General features: G+C 37.9%; 2 protein-coding genes and 1 non-coding gene across 3 annotated transcripts; 1 reads left to right on the top strand and 2 right to left on the bottom strand.

Moving 5' to 3' along the window:
* Positions 1-4213: 4213 nt before the first annotated feature.
* Positions 4214-4285, top strand: TRNAH-GUG (transfer RNA histidin (anticodon GUG)). Its single transcript has one exon. It is a non-coding gene; the product is annotated as a tRNA-His (tRNA).
* Positions 4286-5154: 869 nt separating this feature from the next.
* On the bottom strand, positions 5155-9735 carry LOC145087204 (auxin response factor 8-like). Its single transcript, XM_079025112.1, has 14 exons — positions 9140-9735; positions 8857-8969; positions 8621-8719; positions 8470-8526; positions 8228-8383; positions 8057-8141; positions 7878-7968; positions 7630-7794; positions 7431-7553; positions 7278-7353; positions 7044-7191; positions 6002-6969; positions 5738-5928; positions 5155-5639 (listed from the first exon to the last, which is right to left on the bottom strand). Exons 1-14 carry the CDS (start codon positions 9180-9182, stop codon positions 5447-5449), a joined length of 2508 nt encoding a protein of 835 aa, XP_078881238.1. The 5' UTR covers positions 9183-9735; the 3' UTR covers positions 5155-5446.
* Positions 9736-17980: 8245 nt separating this feature from the next.
* LOC145089722 (uncharacterized) lies at positions 17981-18469 on the bottom strand. Its single transcript, XM_079028120.1, has one exon. The coding sequence runs from the start codon at positions 18467-18469 to the stop codon at positions 17981-17983; it is 489 nt and encodes a 162-aa protein (XP_078884246.1).
* Positions 18470-21471: the final 3002 nt, after the last annotated feature.

The following is a 21471-nucleotide window of genomic DNA, read 5'->3' as shown; positions in this document are numbered from 1 at the left end:
TATTTATATTACATTATTGGACACAACTCAAGAGTTTAAAACTCCCACTACAACTTAATAGTTTTTTAATTTAAATGTAATTATGATTTCAAATTTAATGTAATTAGCCATGTCTTTATATTTTTCACTACATTCAAAAAAAAATTTAAACTTATGTTTATTAATGTGCAATGTCTTTTTGTTTTCCACTTATTTATTATACACATTATAGCTATATTAGTAGTATATAAGTAAGTTTTGATTAAAAATGATGTGTTTGAAAATATTTTTTTATTCAAAATGAAAGAGTTGAAAAAAAAAATTTGTCTCATCAATGGTTATTTCAACACGGATTTTTTATAACAATATTTTTATATATCAAATGTATGTTGATTTTTAAATATTCATTTTGAATGATTTGTAAGTGTTTAATAAGTTTTCTTTGGTGTAAATATTATAATAGATGTTGTAGTGTTTTTATTTTATTAATAGATATAGCATATTCCATATTATTTGATATTTGTTTTATATACAAATCGGCATATGTTTTATATATAATTTCCACAACTTAAAACGTTCTATAAAATCATCAAAAGTTATAGTATTTATTTTTTTCATACGACATTGTATTTGTTATATATAGAAATCAATATATTTTTGATATATAATTTACACAACATAAAACGATCTATAAAATTATAAAATAATAGTGGAAATAACTATTGATATAATTTTTTACAATTAATAAAATTAATATGTTAACTCTAGAGTTTGTTTTGCTACTGACATTTGTTTTTCATGTATAAATATTAAATTACAATTTGTTAAATGTTATTATTTTAATTAAATAATTATATTAACGCGCAATGTGTGGTGATTCAACTAGTATACTTATAAAAGAAACATTTTTACTTGCACACATGCATTTGAAACCTCTGTAACTTTTTAATTTCTTTCTAATAGTTATTATAAATTGGTTAATAATGTTAAATTAATGCAAAAACTAAATTCTAATCATAAATTAACTATACTACAATGTGAAAATATCATACTTTACTTCTATTGATAAAATTATGACTAACTTTTTAACATATTATAGTTAATTTATTAGTTTAGATATATTGTCGTATGTGAGCAATTGTCATGTTAAAATCATAATTTTTGTATAATTTATGATTTTATGCAAAATAGTTAAATTTTTAATTTTAATATAATTTTAAACGGTTAACTTAAATCAAAGTTTCAGTTATAAAATTATTACTTTAACTTTTTAACATATTATAATTAACTTAATAGTTTAGATATGTTGACGTATGTGAGCAATTGTCATTTTAAAGTCACAACTTCTATATAATTTATGATTTTGTGCAAAATAGTTAAATTATTAATTTTAATATAATGTAAAAGTGTCAACTTAAATCAAAATTTCAGTTACACTTGAAAAAAAAATCGAGAAACTATTTTATAAATAGTTAAAAGTTATAAATTATAGTGTTAAACCTAAATTGTAATCCTAAATTAACAAAAAAAACCATCGAACTAATTTTTATAATCATTAAGAGTTTTAAATTTAGTAGCTTAAAAATAACTTATAATAAGAATAGTTAAAAGTAATATTATATAAAAAATAATAATGTTATCTTTAAAAACAAAAACAATATTTGTTGTTTTAAATAATTACAATCGAAGAAACTAATAATATTCATCAAATAAATTTTTTTTAAAAAATAAACTTTTGAAACTAAATTAAGATAATTAAGAGTTTCCAAATACGTTATTTTAAATAACTTACACCAAAAAAGTTAAAAGTAACATTAAATACAAAAATTATATTGTTACCTTTAAAAACAAAAACAATGTTCGATGTTTTAAATAATTACAATGATAGAAATTAAAATCTTAAACAAATAAACTTTTTAAAATGAATTAATTATAACAACAACTATAAATATCATTAAACCATATATTATATTTAAATTTATTCATGAGTAACTCGTAGATAGAGGCCAATTAGACAATTTATATTATATAATTTTTATAGATGTCTACATTATCATATAATTCAAAACAAACAATTATTATACCAACTTATTATAAGATTTATTATATAAGAGATAACATCAACGTCATTGATATATTTAAAAAACTTATATTTTTAAATATTTTAAATATATTTATGCATTTTGCACAACGAGCGGGTATTCGTTTAGTATGTTTAGTATTGGTGTAACCGATGAATGTTGATCAATATGCTTCTTTAAGTGGTTGTAAATCTGCACAACTTCCTATTTCTTACATGGGTCTTCCGATTGGAGCCTATATCTCTCGATTGATCGGTTGGAACTCTATAATTGAGAAATTTATTAAAAAAAAACTCTTAGAAAATTAGTTTATTGTCGGTTGGAGGCCAATCTACATTATAGAAATCGGTTTTGGGTTCCTTGGGGATATACTTCACGTCTTGATTTCGGATGGCGGGGTTGTCGATACATATTTGGAATCTCTGATAGCTAGCTTATTATGGGGAGGCGATGCAATTTAAAGGAAAATATATGTAGCATAATGGGATGCAAATTATGGCTTGGGGGTTGGTTTCCTTGATGCTTTTAATAGAGCTTTGATTTATAAATGGAAATGGAGTTACGATAATAAGTCATTTGGTGTAAAGTCGTAAAATCCATTGTCTTGGATACCTTTAAACCTTGGCTTCGAAAAAAAGGTTTTGGGGGAAGATGGTTGGCACGATTAATGATCTTCAGGAAATAATATTATTTCGGTTAATGTAATTTGGAAATTGGTGGGCAATGGTTCGAGTACTCGTTTTTGGAAAGATATATGGATCTATGACAATCCGTTAATGATTACTTTTCCTAGCCTTTTCTTGTTGGAAATGAAAAAGGACAAATTGGATTACCTCATAAAAGACAAATGAAATGGTGAAAATTGGAGTTGGAACTTGAGACATGCGATTAGGGGTGGATTGGAAACAAGCTCAAAAGAATGGAATGTTGGAGACCATTCACAAATTTGTGGAATTTTTTTGAAGAAGTGTGTGACATTCATAACTTTGCAAGGGTTGCTAAACTCCTAAATGGATAGAGATGTGTTATTTATCTCACAACAAATGTAGAGAGCCAGTCTAGACAGTGAGCAACTCGGGTGACCGTCCAGGGCCCACGTCTCCAGAGGGGGCCAAAATTTATGGGTTATGTAGCGTATATATAAAAAAAAATTATTACCTAAATGATTTTTAGAGCCTAAAGTTGTTTAAACTCAAAGTAACTCAAAAGATAAACAATTTTGTTTGCTTGTTATTGGTAATTGAACGCATTTATAGTGAAGAATAAATGATATTTTTTTAATCTTTATTACATTTGTAATTAAGGGGCCTTTTTTTTCTTTTCGCCCCGGGCCCATTTATGTTTGGACCGGCCCTGCAAACGTATAAACGTATAATTCTCGAGGCGATCATCGTGACTATGTGGTGGGTGGTATGGAAGTTTAGAAACAACATTTTTTTAGTAACAGGGTAGAAGAGATTCTTTAAAAGATTCGATCGTTGATTTCTCTTGCTTATGGTATTGTCAATAGGAATAAAAAGGCAAGTGTTACATGAGCGGATTGGTTGAAAACACACTTTTTTTCCTTTTGCTTTGTAATTTCTTTATTAATTCTAAACGTACAATATCTTCGATTGTGGTTTCTTCCAAGAGATGTTGTTATTGACAATTGTTATTATTGTTCTGTAAAATGAATGTTTTATTTTAATGAAAGTTTAGGTGACTGTCTATGTTAACTTTATGGGTTAATCAAATTGTCTTAGGTTAAAAGTTCTATTATATATTTATATATTTAGTCAAACTTTGTTCAGTCTAATATGTTGAAAGGTAGACAATGCATTTCAACATTTACATTAGTTTAATTATTTTTGCGTGCATACTTAAAAATATATTTAAGATGTTTTTCATTTAAACACCAAACAACCTCTAAATTGTAGATTGAATATTTTTCATATGTTTCTTGCAAATTTGGTATTTTAAATGTCTAAGGTGAGTTAAACGAATCAATTAAGTAATTTTCAATAAGTTAAAAACAGTTTTTAAATATTATTATAAAAAATATATTGTTTAATTAACAAAGAATTTTTTATTTTACTTTTTTAAAAACAATTCAAATGTTAAGTATGTTAAACTAGTTAGTTTATAAACTATAAAGTTTATTACTATTTCATCATGTGGCTGTAGTTTAGTGGTAAGAATTCCACGTTGTGGCCGTGGAGACCTGGGCTCGAATCCCAGCAGCCACACGTTTTTTTGCTGATTGATCGCCTATTGGTTTTTAGGTAGGCAATTAACTACAAGGAATAATCTTCAAAATTTTGTTGTTAAATTTGAGTTATGATTCCAAATTTAAGCTTTTAATATCCTGAAAAATTCCATGGATTACAAAAATATCCTCATATAGTAAAATGCATATTAAATACAATATTAACATTATCATGTAAAAAGTTTAAAGTCGTATTTAATAATGCAGATTATATTAACACTATAAAAAAAATTAATATGATATTGATTATTCAAGATAAATTACACATGTTACAAAAACTGCAATTTGGGTTCTCCATGACATGTTTAGAAGATATTGCTCTATCATGCGGCAAATTGTCTAAACCATGACTTGCAATGAATTAATAAATAACATCAGTTTGAATACTCAAATCCTTAGAACTTAGTAGAAATAATAATAAACAATATCGAAACTAAGAATCTCATACAGCAGCAAAATGATATATTGTAATCACAAATACACAAAGGTGAAATGATGTCAAGTTACATACTTAAAGTATAGCTTTCATGAGGTTTCTTCACAAATGGATTTTTTCACAAAGACGTGTTGATTAAAGAAAGTCTTTACTAGCTTCAGATAATAAATGGATCTGAAAATCTCCATTGTTAAGAAGACCACACAAGTTATATCCACAATGTTTTGTTACATGACCAATTTTTTCGTTCTTATATGTCAGCATATGTATTGTCAATTTTGTTGTCAAAAGCCCCAATGATTGGAATTTATTTGTTTGCTACTTGTTTTTAAATAAAAAAACACTTAACTCATTCAATCATTTTATCAAACACTTCATACGCATGTAAAAACACAAAACATTCGCAAACACAATAGTCAATAACTTTGTTGCATGCATTGATGATTGATTGATTGATTGATATAACGTTCTAAAGTTTCCTTGGAATCACAATAATAGTAGAGTCTTGTCTTGTCTAAACATTTTACTAAATAACCAACCAGGATACACAAAACTAATAACAACCGACCTAGAAAATAAATAAATAGGAGTGTCAATCTTCATAAACATAAAGTAGAGTAGAGTAGAGTAGAGTAGAGAGAGCGCATCAAATAGAAGACGACAAATACAAAGTCTTGGTTTTGGATTTGGGTTTGGGTTTTTTTCTCAAAAATCAAGCGAACCCATGGAAGGAGGCAATCCAGAAAGCTCTCTCCCCCCATGTCCATGCCCATGCCCATCATTCCCAATTCTTTCTCCTCCTGAGTTTTGAGTGAAGGACTCCAACTCTTGCTTCCCAAGTTTCAACACGTCTTCAGGAGAAAGTATCTTGATATACCACACACTATTTACAAATGCCCTACAACACACAAACAAACAATAATCAAATAAATAATTGATAATTGATGATGGATGATGGATGATGGATGATGGATGATGGATGAAACATAAACATACTCCCAGGGTCCGTCTCCAAGGAGAAGAACATCATTCTCCCTGTCAACGAATACAAGCTGCCAGCCTGATCTTTGAGGGTCTTGAAGCAGCCCCTCAACATTGAACATCTGTTCCAGTTCCTCCTTCAGCTCTGGGTAGCTGTGAAACCGGCTGATGTCCAGTGACCTCCCCACCGAACCTGATTTGTATACCTACACTCACCATATTACCCTTTATCCAACTTTTTTAATCATTCATTTACTTTATATGTAAAATTGTGTTTACCTTGACAAACGTACGATTAGGGTTTGATGGGTCAATTTGTGCTCCTGTCGTCGCATGCAGCAGCTCAGAAGAGTCCTGCATGTACCCAAAGTAAGAAGAATTATTCTGAAAACCAGAAGCCGGTGATGCCATCGCCATGGTCATGGTGGTGGTGGTGGTGGCTATGTCAGTTTCCTGTAAAAGCCCTACTGAAGAATCAATATTCGTTCCACCAAACAACCCCTGTGTCTGTGTATCCAAACTTGAAGCTTCTTCAACATTCTTCTCTTGATATGACAATGATGGAGCAGGTGAAGAAGACGACAAATTTGGTTGTGACTGAGCAAACCTCGAAACCCAAGACTGTTGGTTTTGGTTCTGGTTCGATGGATGCTGCTCAGTCAAAGTGGGCCCCGCCCTAGAAAAACTCAAAAGATTCCCACTTCCTTCAGATGTTATTAAAGAACCCAACATGTTTTGCATTGAAGGAGGGGCAAATTTGGTATTCGGGTCCATAAAAGCATGGGATTGTGGCCTCTCATGGTGTTGAAGCAAGTAAGATTCCGGATACGAACTCTGTTGTTGTTGTTGTTGTTGTGGTTGTGGGTGTTCTTCTGGTTGAGTGTTGACTTGTTGGATTTGGGTTTGACCATGGACGAATTGTTGAGGGATTAGTTGTTGTGATTGTTGGAAAAGTGGATTAGAAGTGCCTGAAGGACTATACTGGATTTGTTGTTGTTGCTGTTGCTGTTGTTGTTGGAATTGGAGTATTTGTTGCTTCAAAGCATCTCCACTTCCAAGATTCTGTAAACCTGCAGCTAATGCAGCTTGGTATTGCTGATTCAGATTACTTTGAAGAAAAGACGGATCTACCCTTTGTTGCATCCATGGAAACATGCCAACAGATTGGAAGTTTAGAGAATTCAATCCTTGTTCCCCTGGTTCCCCTCTCAGCCATGTCATCCCATTAACCCCATCATCTCTACTATCTGTGCCAAAAATAATATATAAATATTAAATATATTAAGTTAATATAGTGTTACCTATTGTTTGCAAGTTATACCTTGAAAAGATGAAGCTCCAGGATACCAGGGGCGTTTTAGGCGAAGTGGAAAAAGTGATGGATACATGGGAAAAGTAGTTAGTGGTTCAATTTCCCATAATGAGACACGTGGCTGCCTCTCACCTGCAGTTGATTCATCCCATCCAACCTATAAAAAAAGATTATATTAATTAAAAAATGAAGAAAAAAAATGGTTAATAAATAATATTGACTAAAGTAAACTAATTTAATTACCTTTACAGATCTCCAATGAGAATTCTGCCAACGAACAGGATCCAAATCACCAATTCCAGTAATTGTACCCATGTATCTACACAACATTAAGAATCATCAAATAAGATTTACTTTTATATTTTTCTTTTTTTTGAATTTTATTTTTGGTTTTACCTTCGAACACTTGATTCTTCAGTTTCAAAAAGCATGCGGAAACGCATCCCAACAGAAACACGAGTATGATACACAGCTTTCACGTATTTCGAAAGAGGAATAACAAATTCACATGGACTTGCCCTAAATACAATAATATTTATTTAAATTAAGTAACAAAATAATAACATAAAAACTTTTGAATATTATTATTTGTTACCTTGGGTTATAAAAAATTGTGAAACAACTATTTGTAGCAGCTGCATGAGCAGCAGCAGCAAGGAGCCCAATGTGCATACTATCACTTGATAGAACTGATGATGGCATTACAGTTTGTGGACGTGTTGCTCTACGTATCCCCAAAAGTAGTTGATTTTTTTCATTCCTGGTTCACAAAAAGTAAAAAATAAAACATTTTGATACGTGGATTTTCATTTTAATATATAATAAATAATAAATGAATAATACCAAATGAAAAGAACAGAGTCCCCTGCAACAAGTCTTTTTGCACTAACAAATACACTCCACCCTGTGGTAAGAAGGTGACGTTTTGGTTGCCCTGTAACGTCAATCAAAAAAAAATCAGATAATTAGATTCATGTTAGAGAATGAAGCTTGAAATGATGTGAAATGACTAAACTACCCACCGCGAAAAATATGTCTGAACTTCCATTCAACATCATGGAGATCTCTTGCGATGAGTTCTTGGGCGGGTGGTTGTTGAGAGAAGTCCTGGAAACGAAAACAGAGTGAAGGTGTGAGTTTTTTTTTCTATTTGGGTGTTGGGGATATAGAAGGGTAGAAGCGTAATTTCACACCAATGGAGGGAAGACTTTTTCAGCTGCACGACGAGGAACAGAGAATCCTCCATGGGTACTGGTATCACTTGCTGTTAATGTCTTGCAAAAGTAATTAGTTGGCTGTCTGCTTGGTGTGCCCAACTCAACAGGTAGAAATGTGTCCTTTTGTTCTTGCTAACAAATAAATATAAAAAAAAAAAAAAAATTAACTTTTTGAAACTGTGAATTACAAATTTGAAAAGTTTTTAACACAAGATTACCGGGGTCAAGGGCTGCAATGTCATTTGGGCGTAAACCTCATCTGTTTCAACATCCGCCTGAATTTAAGAAATCAACAATGTTTTTGATAAGTTTTGAGTTGTATGAATGGATAAAGTATAACAAGTTAGAAAATCGAACTGAGAAACTCACATGCATTGTGACATTGTGGAGTTGACAGATCAATTGGGGAGGCAAGCTTGGGTAATTGGGTATATGAGCATCGATTTCTTTATTTGTAGTGGCAGCAACCTGGCTTTTTCGGTTTCAATTAAGATCAATTAATAGACGATTGATTGATTAAGTAGAAAATTCGGGAAGAAAATTGAAAATTGAAACGATTGTGAAATTGAAATGGAGATGAAGTGTTGAAAGTTGAAAGTTGAAACCTGTTCGCTATGGCCTTGAGGGAAGTAAACGACTCGACTGCCAACTATAGGTAGGGAGACAAGGGGGCCAGCACAAGCGTGCCATAGCTCTGAATTCAAGCATTTCTTTTCTCCTTTCATGGGAAATGAGAAATAAATTAACCCTAATTAATCGAGAAACATCGACAAAAAAGAATGTCTACAAAGATATGGAATGTAGAAGAAGAATAAATGAAAAGGAGACACACATGTAAAGTCAGATTAAAAAAAGGGAAAATCAAGAAGAAAGATTTGAAGGAGATACCTTCATGAGGCTGCTGACCCAACCCTGATGTTGAAAGCTTCATATTTTATCTAAACCCTTTGGATTATTATATAGATATATTTAATAATGATAGTATACAATCTTCGAATTCTAAATCATAACTCGACAAATCACGATTGATCAAGCAAAAACCCCACCCCCCACCCCCGAAATCCAAATTTCCCCCTTTAACTTTCAGCTTAACCTCTTCTTCCTCACTCTGAAACATGTAATTTTGACATGCATTATTCCGCAATTAAACCTCCCCCACATAACTAAAATCGCAGACATACAAACCCAAACTCAAAACCCTAACCCTAACCCAGCTCAGTAAACCACTGATTCTTCTTCTTCTTCCCACACACCGCCATGAAAAACCCTTCTCTTTCCAACTTTTTCCCCAATCGCTATCGAGCTGATAAAAAACAAACAGAAAAAAACGGAAAAGAAAGATGGAGGGTGACGCAGTGGAAGCTTTTATACACGGCACCCGGCCCGACCGTAGGCGACCTGAAGAGCAGTAGAGAGAGAGAGAGAGAGAGAGAGAGAGAAATAAAAACGATGAGAGAGAAATAGGTGATGAAACGATATATATGAGAGTGTATGTATGTATGAATCTATAGCAATCAGAAGCATACTACGAGAGAGAGAGAGGAAAGAGAAGAAGAGGGAAAAAGATGTGATCATGGCCGTAGGGAAGACCGTACCTGGAGATCGTAACCGTTGATTTTGGAGTGACATGACAGTAGGCATGTGCGACCATCCTTCAGTGGTCGTTGTCAGAGTACGAACCTTTGAATTTTATATAAAATAAAAATGAAATTTTTTGCAGAGAGAGAGAGAAAGAAAGAGAAAGCGTGTAATGAATGGAGAGAGAGAAGGTGAATGAGGGCGTGAGGATCGAAGAGAGAGAGAGAGAGAGAGAGAAGAGAGATATTTTTGTTTAATAATTGGATTTGAATTTTTGCTTTTGGGGCCATACCGAAATTATTAATCTCTTCCGAGCTTTTCCATTGCAAATTTGCATTTCATCCTCCGCCACCGTTAATACCACCGCCACAATCCTCGTCTTCAACTCAAATAATGAAATATACCACTCCATTCTTCCTATTGAATGCAACCAATTCTACTTATTTCAAACAATTTGATATATTGATTTTCTTTATCTGTCTTCGTATTAAAATAATACTTTTGTTGATCATAAAAAAATACATAAAAATAAAAGAGATTGTATAGATGGTGTTAGAATTATGGAGTCATTAGAATATCAATATATTTAGATATTTTTTGGATCGCAATTATTTTTCAAATTTTGTGATTTCACTCTACAGCATGGAGTATCACGAAATCAGATTTAGGATAATCCAAATAATTTCAATTTAGAAGTTAGATCATATCTAAATCATAAACATATAATGTACTTTGTTGTTTTTGTGTTACGGAGAGATAGCATAAATCAATATATAATTTTCGTGTATGAAAGTTTCAACCCCTTTTCTGGAACCAGAGAAGGATTCTTATACTAGAGGGAAAAGTAGTTAAACAGAAGTTGCATCCTTTTGACGCCAAAAATCGTTGGTTATTAAGACATAACCAACGCCAAGGGCACTGCACCTAGACCCCGCCAAGGGGCTTTAGCCCTTTTGAACCCTGCACACAGGAGAGGCGTCCCCGTATTCCCGATTTCACAATTGTCACACCGAGTGTGCACCCCGCACCTCCAAATTCGGTTAGTAAATAAAGCTCAACCTATCTTATTATTGATAATAATTACACCAAAATATGTCGATAACACTACAATTACCAACAGACGGCTTAGAGGATTGTTCAAAAGTTGTATTATTTTTAAGGGCAGTGGGAGTGGAAGTGTGTTGGACTCCTGCACGGGTTGAGTTGACAGTAAGTTGGCATTCTAGCATCGATGGGAACATCGCCCTCACCTTTCTGGCAATGGAAAAAAGGAAGTCGGTATGGATTTACAAATTGAATATGATTGGACGCAAATATGAAAAACGAAGTGGGAGGGTAGGGAGGTTACATTAGTGAGAACACGGAGCTCACTTCAAATTGTCGACATCGAAGGGAGGCATGAACAGACTCCGTCTACCCTAAGAATTGTATTTGTTTCAATTTTGGTTGAAAAGTTTATATGTAAGTTATATTCTTATTTCTTGGAATATGTGTTAGAAATGTATTTGATAATATACGATATACGATATATATATATATATATATATATATATATATATATATATATATATATATATATATATATATATATATGAATGATGGAACCTTGTCCCGGATAAGACCTTGCTTCTGCTTCACGGCTGAACTCTTCTTGGTTGCCTGGTTATCACTGCAAGATCACAAAGAACAAGGGTCGTCAGCTGCTTTCCGGGAGGGGCTCCCGGAAGAACGCTCTGACGGTCAAGTTAGGAGATGATTTAGGGTTTGTGTATGCGTTCTCTAGAAGGGCCGGAGAACTTACCTCGCTAGTCTGAGAATGCATCCTTTTATACCTAGCGCTCCTGCCTGGTCCGTACCAGACAGGATCGCTTTTTGGGGAGACAGGATCAGAGGCGTTGATTGGAGGGTCGTGTGCCCTCAACCGCTAGAGCGCTCTCATTGGCTCCGACGGTAATGCTCTGATCCTGCTGTTTGTCTCCTGACCGTACCTTTTGTCTTGGAGCAAGGAGCGTCATTTGGCGGGTGCGAGCCTTCCGCCTGGGCGTTTCGCTCCCGGGGACGCCAGCGGGCGCTGAGCCTGCTGGGCTGGGTCGGGATGGTGTTCCCGGCTCTAGGGCTCGGACGCGGCTCTGTTGTGCTGCCCTAGGCACACCATCAAGTCCCCCACTCCAGTAGCCGTAGCGTTGCAGCGCTAGTTACAGCGTTCTAGACTTAATTGATTGACGTGTGTTCGTTTTCCTCTACCCGCCACTCCGTTTTTAGTGGCGACGTGACTGCGCATGACTGCTGGCAGTTACATCATTATGTCAGACATTTAAATGTCCTGCCACATCCCCTTCTTTAAGAGGGTATTTGCACAGTTTCTTTCGCCTCATCTATTCTTCCCTTTCTTTTTCGTGCTCAATCTTCTTTCTCTTTCATGGCTAACCTTCCCAAAACCGTCCCTTTTGCTGCCGAGTATCGACAATTGGAGGCCACGTATGGCTTATCTTCCTTAGAAGGTGTGGAATTTCCTTCCCCTGGCTCTAGTATCTCTTCCCCTCCTCCTGGCAAAATTGGGGTTTTCCTGAAAACCTTGGACGTCGGTAACGATTTTGGTAAAGCAATTAGGGTTCATGCTAGTATTATGTTGATGATTGCATGAAAACTCAAATGTTTAGTTGAGCCTAAACACGTTCTAGTGCATTTGTGGCTTCCTTATTCTAGTGAAATCATGGAACAAAAACACAACCTCGCTTAGTTTGAAGGATGTAATATGTTTAGCATCGTGTACCAGAAATGTATCCAGGAAAATTATTATCGTTAACCAATAAAGGTTGAAGTTGAGCGCCCCTGCTTAAGCATGTAGGGTTTTGAGTGGAAAAAGTGAGTTACATATAAAATAAAAAATAAATAAATATAAAAAAAAAGAGAATTACAAGAAAAAGTTTGAAGAATTTTTGGAGCATCAAAATTAAAGTATGAAGTTCAAAGATCAAAAATTATGAAGAAATTCAAAAGTTGAAGATACCCAAAAATTAAAGATCAAATGTCAAAGAAGTGAAGAATTCCAAAGAGCTCCAATGTGGTATCATAAATTGTAATTGTCTAGATTATGTATGCTTGGGTTGCTCAACCAAAAATACCTTGAGGTTAAGAGGTTTTCTAAGGATGGATTCGGAGGGATGCATAAAATGAGCATTGTTCGGAAAAAGTGGGCGAATGTTTATGAGGATTGTGAGTATTTGGAGTATGGGAGGTTATTAGGAAAATTTTAGACACAAATGCATGCGTTGCGGTCTTGGCATAATGGCTGGGTTCGATTGGGATTGTCTTATGTAATATTAGTGTACTAAAATTCAGTTTTTCTTGGGGGCAAGCAAAAGTCAAGTGTGGGGTATTTTGATATGGGCATATTTAGTTATAAAATTCATGCATTATCTTAATACTTTATGTTGATTTTATCTCATTTAATGAACAAAAGGTGCTTAATTAGTTTATAATTTCAATTTTCAGCAACAATTACATGCTCGAAAGGAAAATGAAGCAGAACTAGCGATTGGAGGCTTGGATCTTGGATTTTGAAGAAGGAAGGATGTTGCTGGACAGCTTGACCCCTTGTCAATGTTTTGGCCATATCTCATGAACCGTAACTCCAATTGACGAGATTCAAAATGTTCTGAAATGTAGACACAATTTCGGACGACTTTCGTGTTTTAGAAAATGCTGATTCGAAACGTGATCGGCGAGTAGGGTCGATTACTCGGAGAGTTGTATCGAACTTTCGCGATTCTGGACGCGCTGACTTGCTGTACACGAGTTTTAAGTGACGGACTCGCCGAGTAGGTCACTGGACTCGCCGAGTAGCCTCTGTTTTGTGAAAATCTATATAAAGAGACTTTCATATCGATACCCTAGCATGGAGAGAAACCCTAGGAGGCTGAGAAACGATTGGAAGTGTTGCTAGGTCGTGAGGAACTGAAGAATCAACCCTACATTCAATTGTGAAGAGAATCAAGACAATTTTGGTTTATTCTTAGTAACTTTTTGATTTGAATCATGTTTACATACTTTGATTTCGTTTTTGAGTTTATGTTTACTGCAATCATGAGCTAAAAACTTATTCTTCTGTTAGGGTAGACAATTTTGTGAACATGGATTGATTATTTGAGTAGGATTAATTTTAATTGGTAATTATGTTTTGTTAAGCTTGTTAAAGAACCTTATGTGTTGACAATAACTATTCTTCTATTAATAAATCAGTAATTAAGTTGTATGAACATCTCTTAGTTATTAATTTCATATGATTTATTGTGACCACATAGTTGTATGTCTAGGAATAACGAACGTGAAACTAGAATTAACTAGAAGATAGGTAAGTTAATGTGTAAGCTTGTTGGATGAACATCGACAAGAGGTTAATTGAAGGGCAAATTTAGTTAACCACTACAACTCTTACTTAACCCGAATCAATAATCTAGGAAACCCGTTAATTTAGACAACTGGCCATTGCTTGAGTTAATTTGTTTTCTAAGAATTAGGAATAGCGAACGTGAACCTAATTATCTTAATCGGTAGCCAATGAAGAATTAATCCGATACATTAAAATCATCAATGGGAACAAATGAGTCGTACCTAAACAGAAGTCCTCTTTACTATTGAATTTAGTTGGTAATTAATTGTTTTAGTTGCTAGTTATTCTAATTAAGTTTCTAGTCTTGTAAAACTAGAGAAAACCCCCTTTTTTATTTGTTTTATTTAGATAATATTAGCATTTATTTAAATTGTTTACCGTTCCCTGTGTTCGATACCCTACTTACTTGAACAACGTTACTAATCGATAATATTTGCATTTATTTTAATTGTTTACCATTCCCTGTGTTCGATACCCTACTTGCTTGAACTATATTACTAATCGATAGGTACATTGTCTTTTGTGTGTTTATTTTGTGTCTAAGTTAGTAGGATTAAAACTAGTTGGTTTCACACACATCAAGGGCAAGCCGGTTACTGGTGCTCATCATGCCCCCAAGAGATTGCATACTAGGCGCAACTTTTCTCGCCTGCTGAGTTCGATGAGTTCCACACCAGTGGGTTCCATGTCCACTGGCGTGGTTGTGATTCCCGATGATGACGCGCAACAGTCTGAGGGAATCAACAGGGCGACTGAACAGCCCGTTATTTCAAATTTTTCTTCCATTCCTTCTCCAACTATTCTGTTTGCTCCCTCCAAGCTTTCCCCGGCGAAGGGCTTTGGCCCTATGGGCCGGTTACAGTTTCCAAAGACGGTGGCCCTGGTGATGGTGCTTCTGGGTCTGCGGTTTTTGTGCCATCTTGGGATCTTCGCGATGATTCTCGTCTTTCTGTTCATGTCAATGCTTTGGAATTCTCGCGCCACGCCTTCCATCCAACTGCAGTTGAGGATATGGAGGCGATGGGTAATCCTGCCCTTGCTCACAAGATGGCTTACGCTGCTGCACATGCCATGTTTTATCTTGTTGCAGGTTCCCGGAGTATCCATACCCTTGGCGAGGTGGAGGCCACACATGCCACCTGTGGATCGCGTGTAGCTAGTTTGGAGCATCGTCTGAGTGAACTTGGTGATGATCTTCGCTCTTCTGAGAAGAAATGTGAGTTGCTAGCATCCGAGAAGAACATTCTTGACAAGGCTATGGCTGCATTGGAAACCAAGGTTGACTCTCTCACCCAAATGAATGAAGGTTTAATGATCCAGGTTGAAAGTCTTGAGTGTGATGTTGTCGATCGTGACAAGCTTGTATCGTCACTGCAGTCATATGTGGATGTTGCTCGACGAGACTTGGATTGGTTGTTGCACGTCGGCGTTGTTCATATTGTTGATAAACTGATAGAGCACCCTGACTTTACCAACGCCATCAGTCTTATCCGCCATGGTGCGTACATGGCTGGGTTTGAGTCTGTTCAAAAGACTTCAGGTGGCGGTGGGAGTGGGGAGGCGGTTGTTGGTCCCGTGGTTAATGTGAATGATGCTCTTTTGTCCTTCGCCAGTATGGATCACGCGAGTCTGTTAGGTTTGGGGGAGGTGGGTATTGAAGGTTTGCGGGAGTTATGCTCCTTTGGTGGTTCAGAGGGTACGTCTGAGAGTATTGTGGGTCATAAGATGGTGTTGGTGACGGATGCTGACATGGAAGGTGATGGTAAGGATCATGGGTCTGGTGGTGGTGGTGAGCCTGATTTTGGGACGAGTGTTGGTGACGGCAACATTAGTGAAGTAGTTGTGGGTGATGGAGAAGGCGATGGTAGGGCGGTTGGGGAAAATGCTGGAAAGAGTGTTGGGGAGGAGGTTGTGGTAGGTGAGAAGGATGTTCGTGGGGATGGTCTGGAGTCGTAAGGTTTCTTTCTTTCTGTTGGTTTAGTATGTGATGTTTTTCCGTGTAATGTTTGAACTTCTAAAATAGTTTTTCGCTTTCTTGGATGTACGTTTGGCCTGTTTTAGGCATTATCTATTGCCTACTTGTTTTGTTTTGTGTTTGGCTTGCTCGTTTACTGCGCACTATTCAGGATATACAGCGCCTTGATGCGCCGGGCACTTTGCTTTGCCCTTGCTACTATTGACACACTAAGTGTCCATATTGGACGCACTTAGCATCCATGATTGGGTTTCACATGTAATCATTCAATCATTAGACTAATAGGGTAAGTATATAAAAATCACCAATTGCATTATCATTTCATTAACCGCGGGTTTTTTGAATACACTAAGTGTTGAACTCATGACGCTTAGCATGATACTTTTAAATACATTAAGTATTGGACTCATGTCTCTTAGCATGGAATTATATATACACTAAGTATTGAACACATGTCTCTTAGCATGGAATTTTAAATACACTAAGTATCAGGTTCATGTCTCTTAGCATGGAATTTTAAATACACTAAGTATCAGGTTCATGTCTCTTAGCATGGAATTTTAAATACACTAAGTATCAGGTTCATGTCTCTTAGCATGGAATTTTAAATACACTAAGTATTGAACTCATGTCTCTTAGCATGAACAAATATACTCTAAGTATTCGGGGTGCGATACACTCAATGAGACATCAACCAACTGGGGTTTCCTCCCTTTCCTTCCTTTCCTTGCCTTAGAAAAAATATTTCTTTAAGTTCCTAGCATTCCATGTTCTTGGAATGTGACTTCCTTCCATTGTCTCTAACACGTATGCACCGCTCCTATTTGCCTCCATGACTCTGTATGGGCCTTCCCATGTTGGGCCCAACTTACCTTGACGTTGGGCTCGGCTTGCCTCGTTTTTCCTCAAAACATATTCGCCGACTTTGAAGGCCTTCTCCTTTGCCCTTTGGTTGTAATATCTTTCTGTTGCATGTTTATACGCGGCTTGGCGTACACCCGATTCTTCATGCTTCTCCTCTAGGATATCTAGGTTTATCCTTAGGTCTTTTATGTTGCTTTCCTCATCCTTGTTGGTCACTCTCAATGTGTTCACTGCCACCTCCATGGGAAGCATGGCTTCGGTTCCATACGTCAAGTTGAAAGGGGTTTCCTTTGTGCTTTTCCGTGGTGTAGTTATGTATGACCACAACACCATTGGTATATCTTCTGCCCAATTCCCCTTTGCTTTGCCCAACCTCTTCTTAATCCCATTGACAATGGTTCGGTTAGACACCTCCGTTTGGCCGTTCGCTTGAGGGTGTGCCACTGATGTGAAGTGTTGGCTTATCCCTTTGGCGGTGCACCATTCTCTGAACGAGTTCTCAGCAAACTGCAAGCCATTATCGCTGATGAGAACCTTAGGTGTTCCGAATCCTGTCATGATGTTTTTCCATACGAATTTTATCATGTGCCTCCCAGATATGCACGCCAGAGGCTCAGCTTCAATCCACTTTGTGAAGTAGTCCACAGCTACCACCATATACTTTAGTTTCCCTGGTGCTTCTGGGAATGGACCCATTATATCTATGCCCTACTGGTAGAAAGGCCATGGGCTGGATATGTTGCTTAGCGGGGCCGAGGGGTTCACCTGGATTGGGGTGTAAGACTGACATTCCCCACATTTCCTGGTTACTTCTATCGCATCCTGTTGTATCGATGGCCAGTATATCCCTCATTCGTAACATCTTGCCTGTCAAGGCCCTCGCCCCTTCGTGTGCACCCACCTGTCCTGAGTGTGCCTCCTACAATATATCTACCCCCTTGGCCTGATCCACGCATTTTAACCATGGAGACGTGAACCCCTTCTTGTACAATTCTCCATTCACCATTGCGTATGAAGGCGCTTTTATACGTATTTTCCTGGCCTCATCATGATCGTCCGGCAACACTCCTCTTTGGAGGTATTCCCGGAACGGTGTCATCCATGTGGGCCCAGCGGGGGTTAGGGTGTTCACTTGTTGCTCATCTATACTCCTTTCTCGAAGTACCTCTACTAAAACTTTCTTTGATAGGTGGTCAAAGCATGTGGACGCCAGCTTACTCAAAGCGTCTTCCCTCTTGTTTTCGCTTCTGGGTATCTGCTTGATTGTAAACCGTCCGAATGATCCTACTAGCTGTTTCACCATCTTTACATATTTTCCCATTCTTTGATCTCTTACCTCGAAACTTCCATTGACTTGGTTTGCTGCTAACCTCGAGTCGGTTAAGGCTGTTACAGCTTTCACACCCATCTGCTTGGCTAACCGTAATCCTGCAAGAAGTGCTTTGTACTCCACCTCATTGTTTGACGTATGGAAGTCGAAGCGGAGGGCATAGGTTACCTCCTCTCCTTCTGGGCTAGTCAGGATTAGCCCCGCCCCCAGGCCTTCCCTGCTGGATGCTCCATCCGTATACAAGGTCCATGAACCATGGTCAGTCGGGGCCTCTTCAACTACTCACACCTTCTCTTTCTCCGGGTTCCCTCTATCTGGAATCTCTAGTAAGAAGTCGGCCAGCGCCTGCCCTTTGATGCTTGTTCTTGGGCGGTAGTTTATGTCGTGTTCTCCCAGCTCAATTGCCCACTTGGCCAGCCAGCCTGACGTCTCTGGCTTGAGCAAGATCTGTTTAATGGGGTAGCTCGTGAGTACCTCGATTTGATGTGCCTGGAAGTATCTCCTTAGTCATCTCGCGACGTAGATGAGTGCTAATACCAACTTTTCCAGCGTGGGATAGTTGAGTTCTGGTCCTTGCAGCGCTCTACTAACAAAGTACACCGGCCTCTGTTCCCCCTCCCTTTCCACATCCGATACCAAGGATATCGCTTCGCCTGATGTTGAAAGATACACTTGTAATGTTTCTCCAGGGATAGGGGTGGCCAGAGTTGGCAACTCGTGTAGCGCTTCCTTGATTTTCTGGAGCGCCTTTTCTGCCTCATTCGTCCACTGGAAGTTGTTATTCTCGATGCACCCCTTTAAGGTGTGGAACAATGGCATGGCCTTGTCAGCGGATTTTGAAATGAACCTGCTTAGAGCTGTAAGCTTCCCGTTCAGACTCTTGGGTACCGAACAGTTAACCGTATCATGCGTCTTACTTTTGTGGTATTCACAGTACCGACTCTTGGGTGACTTGGCCGGCTGCTGTTTCTTAGACACCACGTACACTTCTGGGCGGTGACCCCGTCTGTCGTCTTTAACAAATGGTCGAAAACGCATCGGTGGTCTTCTTGCCTGGCCATAGTATCTTCCTCCCCCTCGGAAGTTCGTATGACTCGGGTGGTGATGCTTGGTCGTCATGGCATTCAAGTAGGCTTGCTTGGTTGCTTCACCATCCTCCTACCGTAGATATCGCTATACCCTTTCTTTCAACTCGACTTGTGTTAAGGGCTTCTTTCCCATGAGTTTTTGTAACAAAGGGCCTGGAAGGAGTACCCATGTGAAGGCTCCGGCTATAAGGCCTTCGTCATGCCCTGGTACATCCAGCGTGGCATTTGTGAATCTAGTAAAGTATTCTCGCACGGTTTCCCCCTCTCTTTGTTTACAGCCTATAATGGAATGAGAGTCTCCCTTGTATGTGCGTAACTGCATGAAGTTGGTGAGGAAAAGGTACTTGAGTTGAGCAAAGTTTGAAATGCTGCCCGGTTGTAACGTTTTAAACCACGTGTCGGCGTTTCCCTCGAGTGTCGTCGGGAAGTATGTGCACCAGAACTTCTCGTTAAGCTTTAGCGACGTCATCGTCCATTCATATGTGTCGATGTGACTGTCCGGGTCGGTGGTTCCATTGTACGTTTTGAGTGTCGGGAGCTTTGCGGTATTTGGTATCTCATAATCCAACAGCTCTTTGACGAACAAAGATGTTACGATTCGGGAAAAACCATCCTGGCCTGGGATAGTCGACGTCCCCTGCTGGTATTGGGAGTTCATACCATGCGGCGGTGGCGTGAGGTAGCCCGAACTTGGTCCATAAAAGGGGTATGGCTGGAATGGTAACTGGAGGGGATAACTAGTGGAGAAAGGGTGTATGGATGTAGCGGGGCTGATCATTACCAGTTGTTGCAGGTTGTTGTTGGCAGGGATAGTTGGTCCGGTCCATGTACCGATCGTCGGGTAAATAGGTGGTGAGTGGTTCATCATGGTTTGCGCCAATGGTGGTAATAGGGTTGTGGAACTCTGTCCACCCATCATCTGAAATGGCGATGGTGTTGCAAACGACGGCGAAATGTTGAAAATGTGGCTCGACGGGGGTGTTGTCGTGTGGATTTCTCGTGCCTGTTGCAGCGGCGGCGCGAAGAACGGCGGTATCTGAAGCTGTTTAGACGGAAGTAGCTCCACCGAAGTTGTTTCTTGTTGAGGAAATGACGGTTGTGAAACGTTTCCGGCGGCTGTTGTAGAACTTCCTTCGCCCAAAACGGCCCTGTTGGTCGTTGTATGCGGTGGTGTTTCGTCCAACGTCGTCATGGGACGTATGGGACTAGTTGGTTGTCCCTCGCTACCGTTGGACGCCATTAATGTTTGTTTTCATGCTTTTGCTTGTGTTCTTCGTCTCACAAACGGATGACACCAAATGATGGAACCTTGTCCCGGATAAGACCTTGCTTCTGCTTCACGGCTGAACTCTTCTTGGTTGCCTGGTTATCACTGCAAGATCACAGAGAATGCATCCTTTTATACCTAGCGCTCCTGCCTGGTCCGTACCAGACAGGATTACTTTTTTGGGGAGACAGGATCAGAGGCGCTGATTGGAGGGTCGTGCGCCCTCAACCGCTAGAGCGCTCTCACTGGCTCCGACGGTAATGCTCTGATCCTGTTGTTTGTCTCCTGACCGTACCTTTTGTCTTGGAGCAAGGAGCGTCACTTGGCGGGCGCGAGCCTTCTGCCTGGGCGTTTCGCTCCCGGGGGCGCCAGCCGGCGCTGAGCCTGTTGGGCTGGGCCTGGCTGGTGTGCCCGACTGTATTCTAACTAATTATTGTATGGATGTAAGATTGATTGTATACCAATCATTTTACTTATTTTAAGAAAGTGATTAATACATATTATTAAATTAAACATAATTAAAAAATATCATCTAATTTGATTCTAAGGGTATTTTAGTCAATTAACATAAATTTAAAAAAGAAAAATTGCAGATTTTAAGGAATAATTAATTCTCTGAACTTTAAAAATATGATTTTTTGGATAATAAATATATTAATTCGGACATTCTAAAAGAATGTGTTTATGATTATTTTGAAAACAAAAACATTAAATTCTAACAGAAT

The sequence above is a fragment of the Lactuca serriola genome, chromosome 2 (genome assembly GCF_051521515.1).
Source record: "Lactuca serriola cultivar US96UC23 chromosome 2, Lser_US96UC23_V15, whole genome shotgun sequence".
Lineage (NCBI taxonomy): Eukaryota > Viridiplantae > Streptophyta > Magnoliopsida > Asterales > Asteraceae > Lactuca > Lactuca serriola.
The sequence above is the reverse complement of the archived record's forward strand: the minus strand, read 5'-3'. Positions and strand labels throughout refer to the sequence as shown.